Source organism: Propithecus coquereli, unplaced genomic scaffold (assembly GCF_000956105.1).
Source record: "Propithecus coquereli isolate 6110/MARCELLA unplaced genomic scaffold, Pcoq_1.0 Scaffold213, whole genome shotgun sequence".
In the NCBI taxonomy this organism is placed as follows: Eukaryota; Metazoa; Chordata; class Mammalia; order Primates; family Indriidae; genus Propithecus; species Propithecus coquereli.
This window is the reverse complement of record NW_012146412.1, coordinates 1,587,324-1,597,732: the sequence shown is the minus strand read 5'-3', so window position 1 is coordinate 1,597,732 and position 10,409 is coordinate 1,587,324. Positions and strand designations below refer to the sequence as shown.

Sequence of the window (10,409 nt, the reverse complement as noted above, 5' to 3'; positions counted from 1 at the left end):
TACAAAGCGTAGACTTATTTTTTCTAGTTCTGTAAAGAATGATGATGGAACTTTGATAGGGATTGCATTAATTCTGTAGATCACTTTAGGTAGTATGGACATTATAACGATATTGATTCTACCTATCCATGAGCAAGGTCTTCTGCAATTTCTTTTCTTAGTGTTTCATAGTTCTCCCTGTATATGTCTCTCACATCTTTTGTTAAATATATTCCTAGATATTTAATTTTCTTTGAAGCTATTGTAAAAGGTATTGCGTTTTTGATTTGAATTTCGCCTTGACTGTTGTTGGCGTATATGAATGACTCAGATTTGTGTGTATTGATTTTATATCCTGAGACTTTACTGAATTCATTTATCAATTCTAGGAGTCTCTTGGATGAATCCTTGGGGTTTTCTAGATATAGTATCATATCATCGGCGAAGAGCGAGAGTTTGATCTCATCTGTCCCCATGTGGACACCCTTGATGCCCCTCTCTTGCCTAATTGCCGTGGCGAGGATTTCAAGCACTATGTTGAATAGAAGTGGAGATAAGGGGCAGCCTTGTCCAGTTCCAGTTCTAAGTGGGAATGGTTTCAATTTTTCCCCATTCAATATGATATTGGCAGTGGGTTTGTCATAAATGGACTTGATAATTTTAAGGAATGAACCGTCTATGCCTATTTTGATGAGAGTTTTTATCATAAAGGTGTGTTGGACTTTGTCAAATGCTTTTTCTGCGTCTGTTGAGAGAATCATATGGTCTTTGTTCTTGCTTTTATTTATGTGGCGAATTGCATTTATAGATTTGCGTATGTTAAACCAGCCTTGCATCCCTGGAATAAAGCCCACCTGGTCATGTTGAATTATTTTTTTGATGTGCTGCTGAATTCTATTTGCTAAAATTTTGTTGAGGATTTTTGCCACTGTATTCATCAACTCTTTAACAGTGAAAGATTTAATATTGTGCTAGAAATCTTAATTTCAGATTTCAAACTGTAAGATTTTTAATTACAAAAGAAATTTTAGTGCCGTGTTTGGGGTAACTAGTGAAAAGAATGCAAATATAATCAGCTGAGGGTTTATCTGCATTTTGAATTTCTGATTTCTTAAATAGATTGATTTTTGAGTATAAGCTAGATATGGCTCTATACATGTAGTCCTAGCTATTTGGTTGCTAGATATGTAATTAAAACCAAACTTGTCTAAAGCTACAGTCCATCCTCCCGAAACAATATCCTCCCTTCCTTATTTATGTAAATGTTACCATTCTTCTTCCAGTCACCCAAGTTTAAAAATATTGTCATCTTTGACTTCTTCCTGTCCATTTGCCACAGACATCCTATAAGGGCAGACCTTATTTTTAACATGTATCCCCCTTTCAGTTCTCGTTGCTTCCATCCAAGTTTAAAATGTACCTCCCACATTGTAGAATTTTCTAACTGGTTTCCCTGTTGATAGTATCTTCCCTCACAAATCCATTTCTCACCACTGCCCAGATTTTTTAAGATAGACCTCTAAATCCTCACCTCAAGAACCTCATCTTCACCCAAATAAAGGAAATACTTCTTGATAATTCACTAAGAGTTTCATTCAAGACCCTATTCTGCTGTTTTTTGGGTTTTTTTTTCTTTTTGGGACACAATCAGCTGGATATTCTGCTGGTTTTTAAGATCTTTCAAGTCAAGATCTATGCCATTAATTTATTCATTTATTTTTTATTTAAATTCAGTAAATATTTGAATGCCATGTGCTATACAGGTTGTTAGGGATACAGTGGGCCCTGCTCTGATGGATTTTGTAGTCTCTTTTCTCTTTGTTTTCCGTTCTGCATACAGAACAAATATTTGTTGAATTTACATAAATACAGGATTTTAAAGAACATTTATGTTTGCTTTTTACGAGGTTGGAGAAGAGGTGGAGACTGTCTGGTGTATTTCTGGAATTAAAGTCAAGGTTAGTAAAAGTAAATCTCAGATCTCTTCTAATGCCAGGTAAATAATTAACTGATATTTTCTGCCATCATATGTTTTTCAGTTTTAGTGGAATTCAAATGTTAGTGGAATTCTACTACTATTCAGATTTTTAAAATGAGCCAAATTCTGATAGAAGATCTAATTTGACAAAGTTTTGAAAGTATCCCAGAATTACTAAACTTTGGAGGGCTCTTTAAAATCACATGATGTAACTCATTCTTTTTATAGTTGAGGAAAAAACCTAGGGTGGTGAGTGTTGCTGGGCTAGTATAGTAAAATTAGTTCTTGATGTTTTTTATGCAATATATATTGCACACTTAAAACCATAAGAATAGATTAAAATAGATTAGTCATAAAGTGTTACCTAAAAAATTTTATGTGAAGAAAGGTTAGTATGATTATTATCAGTATAAGCTAGTTACCAAAGAGCTGTGATTTAAATTGTTGAATGAAGCTGTAGGTTTAAAAGCCATAGTGTTGAAGTGAGCTCATCTGCAGTCTGTCTTAATGACATTTCATTGTTTCTACTGTAATACTGACTAGTGTCATCTTTTAAATTCACAGACTAACATTTGAGCAGATTTGAAGCACAAATTGCAAGTGGGTCCCTTAATTACATTTTGAAAAATATATTCATAATTGACACATTATCTATTTTAAATAATGTGCGAGCCTTTTCTCAAATTTAACTCGAACTAAAGCAAGGTTATCAAAATGAAAGAAAGGTACACAATATAATTTTATAATCAGTTTGAAGAAAGCGTGATGTCAGTTTGAAAAGACATTTGCTATTTAGCCACTGGATTTCAGAGTGAGAGAATTTTATGCCTTAAGAATGAAATAGAAAAAAGAAATTCTTAAAATACCATATTGTGATTTTTCTCTTAAGTTGAAAAAATATTGAAAACATGGTTACCAGAGGTAAATGTTTTTGTTTTTTTAAAAAAATATTAGGTTCTTAATTTATTTTATAATTTAAAAAATGTACAGTATAAGTGTATACTTTTTATTACTGTTCTCATAGTTGTTGGACTCATTTATTCATTAGAGAAATGTTTCTTGAGCACCTACCATCTCCTGGGTACTATTCTAAGTGCTGTGATTACAGGGATGAACCAAAACAAAGCTCTCCTGGAGCTTACTTTGTAGTGAGGATAAAGACAATAAGCAAATTAAACATCTAACATGCCAGGCGGTGGTAAGTTCTGTGAAAAAAATTAAGAGGTCCAGGGAATAGAGAATGACGAGAGATCTAATTTACATAGAGTAGTTAGTGAAGACCATTTTGATAATTTAACAGTGTAATGATTTTTAATAAGTATTGGTCTTTCATAAATAATTGCCCCAGAAAGTAATTCTCATCAGAGCTGGATAAATTTTGGGGGGGAAACAATTTTATATTGTTTGGCAAACGTTGGTGGAACAGAAGAAAAAGTGCTATTTAAATGCTGAATTTTGTGGCAGAAAAGCATTAATTCTTAAGCTTACTACATATTTTTCCTAAAGAAAATATCAGAAATATGAGAACTTCTACAAATCAAGCAGATAGACAACTTACTAGAAAAAAACAGCAAGAGACCTAAACAACCATTTCACAGAGGATATCCAAATGACAGTAAACATGAAAAGTTACTCAACCACATTAATAATTAAGAAAGTGTAAAAGAAAACCAAATGGGATACCACTATGCATTCATCAAAATGACTAAAATTAAGAAGACAATACCAGTGTTAGGTGGATGTGGAGTACTACGAATTCTCATATGCTGCTTATAGGAGTATAAATTGGTAACAGCAATCACAGATGAACACATGTATAGCTTATGACCTAGCAGTTTTACTTCTGGATACACACAAACAACTGTAATGCATATATATATGCACCAAACAACATGTGCCAGTATGTTTATAGAAGCATTATTTGCAAAAGTCTAAAAGTAGAAACAACTGATAATGTCTGTCAGCAGTAGAATGGATTTTGATAGTCATATATTTATGCAGTGGAATACTATATAGCCATAAAAACCAACCATCAGTTGCTGTAACAGATTAACTTCAAAACAATGCTGAATAAAAGAATACATTTATATGAAGTTCAAAAATAGATAAAATTAATTTATGCTAGGAATAGTAGCTACCTTTGGGAAGAGGCATGAGGAAGACTTCTTTTTGTTGTAGTTTTTTAGTTTTTAGTTTGGGGTTTTTTTGTTTTGAGACAGGATCTTGCTCTGTCACCCAGGTAGAGTGCAGTGGCGAGATCATAGCTCACTGCAACCTTGAACACCTGGCCTCAGGTGATCCTCCTGCTTCAGCCTCCTGAATAGCTAGGACTATAGGCACATGCCACTATGCCTGGCTAATTTTTAAATTTTTTTTTTATAGAAATGGGGTCTCACTATGTTGCTCAGGCTGATCTCAAACACCTCAGTCTCAAGCAATCCTCCCACCTTGGCCTCCCAAACTACTGGGATTATAGGTATGAGGCACCATACCAGGCATGAGGAAGACTTCTTCAGTGCTAGTAATTGTTCTGTTTCTGGACTTGGGTTGGAGATTACATGGTTGGCTTCACACTGTGATAATTCACTGAGCTCTCCACTTGTGATCTGTATACTTTCCTGTTGTATGTCAGACTTTTGTTTTTTAAGTTTCTTAAAGGCACAGGCTTTAGTTGCTGTCCGTGTGGAAAATAGATTTTAAAAATCCAAAACATGACAAAGAGTTAATATCTGTAATATACAAAGAGCTTCTACTTGGTGATAAGGAAAAGACAAGTAGCCCAAGAGAAAAATAGGCAAATGATACAAGTAGGTAGCTCAGAAAACTAGAAGTCAAAATGGCCAATAAACCTATGAAAATATGCTCAATAGTCCTCTGAAGTTAAAAGAATTGTAATAGTCATTGTTAACTGTTGGGCCTATGAAAATAAATGAAAAGGATGCACTCACTTTACCTTTGAAAATGTGAAAGAAAACTATTTAAATTTATAATATACAGCCAGGCGCGGTGGCTCACTCCTGTAATCTTAGCACTCTGGGAGGCCGAGGCTGGTGGATTGTTTGAGCTCAGGAGTTCGAGACCAGCCTGAGCAAGAGCAAGACCCCGTCTCTACTAAAGCCAGGCATGGTGGCCCATGCCTGTAGTCCCAGCTACTCAGGAGGCTGAGGCAGAAGGATTGCTTGAGCCCAGGAGTTTGAGGTTGCTGTGAGCTAGGCTGACGCCACGGCACTCTAGCCTGGGCAACAAAGTGAGGCTCTGTCTCAAAAAAAAAGAAAAGAAAAGACAAATTTATGATATACATACCATCAACTCAGAAATTCCACTTCTGGGAATAAATTCCATAGACATACAAACCTCACAAGGATGTTTATCACAATGTTATTTTAATTGCAAAAAACAAACCTGATATCAACCCAAATGCCCAAGGAGACAGTTTAATAAATTGTTTTACAATATTGAAATATCATGTAACTGTTAAAATAATTATTGGTTTATATTTCCATGTATATATGAAATTAGACGAGAGAAGCAAAATGCCAAAACAATGAATACAATATGATCTCTCTTAGAACACTAACAAAAACTCTCGTATATGTGTATATATGTTTGTGTATGATTTTATAAACATGGAGAGAGGTATGACAGGCTGCTGTCAACATTGAAAACCCGGGGGGAATGAGGGGAAGAGGATTGAAAAAATAAAGGTATCAGTGAAAAAGCATAGGATATGAGTCCACTGATATATAAAGGGTGTTTTGTTTTGTTTTTGTATATATATGCATATGTATGTATGCATGTAACTAAGCCTGTGATTGCGACAGTGGTGGTTAAATGCTGCTACTTGGCCTTTGCCAACCTCTGAATCCTAGTATTCCTTTAAAATCAGGGAGCCTGTTTCAATAGCTCATCTCCCACCTGCATCTCTAGCCTACTCAGAACAGCTACTACATTAAAGAGGTATATGTTCAATAAATGTCTCAATATCTCAGCAGACAGGGTCTTTGGGCCCCTTGGGAGTGGAGGCATGGTTTAACACTTCAACATTCACATCTCCTTTAGTCTTTAGATTTCTTCTTATAGAGAATTATGTCGAGAAATGTCTGACATCTCAGGGGGCTTTAATGAAGGCCCCTGAGTTGAGTTGAGTTCAGGCTTCAGTCAGCCAAATAACAAAGCAATTAAAATCACTTCTAACTATTGGAACTAGCACATATTGTGTGTAGAATCCCTGGTAAGTGTTCTAACATTGATCGATTGAATCCAACTTAAAATTTTATTTATATAAAATATTTATTAAAATTTATTCTTTTGTAATAGTTACTTTTTCGTCTGTCAGAGTATAAGTTTAAAACTTTTATTAATAAAAGCAAGATCTGTTTGTGACTCATCTATCTCTGTGGTACATATAAATATTTGGTAAATACTTATGTGAATAAAAACAGCAATGGCAATATCCTCACGAGCTACTGCAGTGACGGTTTTCCGTTTTGTGTCTGTACTGTGCATTGCAAGACATTTGCTGTCTGTGGCCCCTGCCCACTCAATGCCTCTCCTGCTCTCTGGTCATTCTGACAGCTAAAATCTACACCTCCCCCCCTCCAAAATTCCAGAAGCCTTCCAGAAGCCCAGTGGGGTTGGTGCGAGAACCACAGGACTAGAGTAATTAAAGAAGTATTTGTAAGGATGGTAGTGCCTAAGCTAAACCTTGAAGGATGAGGAGGATTTTAAAACCAGAGAAATTGGGCGCAAACAGTGTTCTGAAAGAGGGAGCAATGTAATGTAGACCATCTTCACTGATTAAGTGGTGTGTCTAATGTTGGAAATAAAGTTGAATAGGTAGAGTGAAGGGTGTTCATCGGGAGGAGGTGAGAAGAGAGGGAGAAGTGTCATTTCACTCTCTAATGCATCCTGCATACTACTGCCAAATTAATTATCTAAAACATTGTCCTGTTCAACAGTCCACTCAATAATGCCATTGCTGTGTGCTCAAGGCATTTTATCTCATCATATTCATCTAACTTTATCTCTAACTACTGCTTAAAATTAATTAGGTAAGGCCTGCTGGCTGATCAAACTGATATTTCCCCCTCCTTCCTTGTCAATATGCTCACTACATGCTTTTATTAATATCTTTCTTACTTTATATAAATCTATCATCATCCTGCCTAAATAACTACTTCTACTATTCTTAGAAGCCTTCTCCCTAATGAAACTGGCCCATACCACTCCACCCCATCCTGATATCTTTTCTCTTTCTTATAGTTTTTATGGTTTTTCCCATATAATTTGGCATAAAAGTGTATGTAGCTTTTTGTGTTTCTCATTCTTCTCTGAATAATTTTTATTCTCCTAAAGAGGTGTGTGAACTTAAGATGTATGCCTCATAATATTTTTGTAAGCGAACAAAGCAGCTCTTTTTGTTGTTTGCATTGTTTTTTTGGTCAGTCAATATAGGCATTGCCTTTTGTGTGAAATTATTTGATCAGCAGATATTGAGCATCCTGAAAACTCAAATTCTGCATTTGTAAGTCACAAAATTTTAATAGTACAGTATTATAATGTTTCTTAATTTATTAAATATTTTTTTCTTTTTTTCAATAACTAGATTTAATTATTTTGGGGATTAGGAACCAAGGTACATATATTCCTGTGTCCCCCACAATGCCTAGTAGAGTGCATTGCTTACAGTAACTACTAAGTATTTTAAAATTTGATTGATTTTTAATTGCTTTATCAGTTTGCCTTACTGTAACCATGTTCAGACCATTGTTTCATTTTGCTAACAACAGAGAGTACAGTTAGGGCACTCGTACACCCAATAGTCCAATCCCATTCCTTGATAGCTTCCTTGAGCCACACTTTCCTTTTCCTAAGTAGTGTCATGGAAATTTGGATATCTAAGTGGAAGCAGCCCAGTTCTATTTATAGAGCAATATTGGCTTCGGGTTATTTGAAAAGGAGTAAGCACTGTCATATTTTGATCCTTTGTAGTTTCAAACTTTTTATTCTTCTCATTATCCTTTCTTCAGATGAATTCTTACCTGGGAGCTTACTATATTACTTAGATACATTCCTTTCCTGAAGGGAGAAGGTGGAGGTAAAAGGCGACAATCTGGAGCCCCACCTTTGCACCCCTCCTTCCTCCTCAGTCCCTATCCAAGCAGCACAGCCTGAATATCACTGTAACTCATCTAATTAAAAAATGCTTTTTAAAAAACTTATTTTGTGAAACCTCATTTAGGAACTTAGTCTAAAAATAGAAACATTTTAGTTTTAAAGTGGATTTTAAGTACAAAGGAAAATGCTCTGGCATACGTTTCTTGTTTCAGCAATAAAAGAGTTAATTGTACTGAGCCGGAGAGACTGAGATACCACTATGGGATAGTGCTTTCTGTCTCTGTCATTTGCGGTTTAAGAAAAGGGGGTGGTGTTCTGCATTTGAAAGGACTTTAATGAATGCTGTCAGTGTTTGTGAGACCTAATGGTCAGTGTGGGAAAGGAAAGCCGGGAAAGTGGTCTAGCTGCTTCAGGATAGGTGGAGGAGAGTTTTCTCTGATTGAACGGAATGTTCCACTGTGTTTCTTTCATCTTTATTCATTATCCTTTGTTCTTTAAAATCTGATATATTGGCATAAAAGTAAATGTAGAGATATATATGAATGTGATTTATTTTCCTTTAAATCTTTTTGTTGTGTACAGCAGGGCATATACCTCTCTTGTCTTGGTTGGATGCACAAATCTGTGTGCAGTGCTTTTTGCCCGTTGCCTAGACGATCACTTGGTTTCTCTGAGGATGTCTGGTTCTCGTAAAGAGTTTGATGTGAAACAGATTTTGAAAATCAGATGGAGGTGGTTTGGCCATCAAGCATCATCTCCTAATTCTACAGCTGACAGCCAGCAGGGAGAATTTTGGAATCGAGGACAGACTGGAGCAAACGGTGGGAGAAAGTTTTTAGATCCATGTAGCCTACAATTGCCTTTGGCTTCAATTGGTTACCGAAGGTCCAGCCAACTGGATTTTCAGAGTTCACCTTCTTGGCCAATGGCATCCACCTCTGAAGTCCCTGCATTTGAGTTTACAGCAGAAGACTGTGGCGGTGCACATTGGCTGGATAGACCAGAAGTGGACGATGGCACTAGTGAAGAAGAAAATGAATCTGATTCCAGTTCATGCAGGTGGATTATTTTCTTACTGTTAGAAAAGGGGTGTGGGGTATAGTCTCTATAATGTTATAATTTAGTATTATTTAAAATCTATGATTATATATGTATATCAACCTATATACAGCTATGTAATATCTTGGTATGAACATGTGATACTTTTGCTAGGATTTTAAAAAATGTTCTGATATTCTATAAAATTACAAGGACAATAGCATTCATTTTGAAATACCTTGTGTTCCATATATAGTTCTGACTCTGCTTCGAAAATAATATATAGTGGCAATTTTACGCATCATTGCCTTGCAGTTTCCTTCATTCATTTACCTTCTGTATTCGTAGCAAAACTATGGGAGGCGTTTCTATAGTATAAAATTTTATGTGACATTTTAGTTTATAACAGATAGAGTCATTTTTTTGATTTTACGAAAATGAAAGATTTTACAAAGAGATTCACATTGTAGTTGCCAATTTTTTGACACCATTTTAGTTGTCAATAATATTTTTCTTGTGGTTATTTCTCTTTGTGTTATCTATGTTGCAGCTCTCCAGACTAATACAGAGAATACTAAGTAACATGTCTCTTTTTAAGATGACAGCTGCTAATTCCTGTTACCTTCACTTTCACTGAAATTTGTGCTATTTAGGGAAATGAAAGACATTGTTTCAAGAGAGTTTAAGGGAATGTAGAGGGGCTAGATGTGGTCAGCTGGTGAAAAGAGGGGGCAAGAAGAAGGGGAAATGAGATAGAAGAAGGAAAATTTTAAAAATGGTAATTTCATAATGACTTTATCAATCTTTATCCTTGGAACCTGGCTTGGTCTTTGAAATGGATTTTTTTATTAATCAGCTTAAACTACAATAACATATTATGTAACAAGTTAGAACATGAAAGTCATCTTTCTGATTCATCTTCACTTGCAAATATTTCTAAATATTTAGAGGCACAAATAGCTTATCATTTGTCTAGTTTGAGTACTGTATTCTTTTTCTTTTAAAATTTCGGTGCAGGTTTCACACTTGTAAGTTGGTTATTAATGATGTAGGCATCATATGGATTGAGACAAAATGAATTCGTTTATTCAAATGTCTCTTACTGGAGGACATTTACCACCTTCTCTTCTAACCTTCAGAACATGGAATTCTGAACTGTGGTATTGAAATGATAAAAAAAATACAGACCAGTCATCTGTAATCATTTGTGTAATGGACAGAGGGGAATATCTTTATATAGGTAAATAGTGTATTTAATTTAAAAATTTTTACATTAGTTCATGACTTGGCACTATCT

At 35.2% G+C, this 10,409-nt stretch overlaps 1 protein-coding gene across 2 annotated transcripts in view; it reads left to right on the top strand.

Annotated features, from left to right (window-relative positions):
- The first annotated feature begins 8,335 nt into the window (after positions 1-8,335).
- The window catches only part of KLHL5 (kelch-like family member 5), a 52,885-nt gene continuing 50,811 nt past the window's right edge, over positions 8,336-10,409 (top strand). Inside the window, exon 1 of one of the 2 annotated variants that reach the window (XM_012644516.1) lies at positions 8,336-9,133. In XM_012644516.1, coding sequence (XP_012499970.1) covers positions 8,613-9,133 — 521 coding nt within the window. In that variant the 5' untranslated portion in view covers positions 8,336-8,612. The remainder of the gene's footprint in view (positions 9,134-10,409) is intronic. The other variant, XM_012644517.1, reaches the window with a different exon arrangement.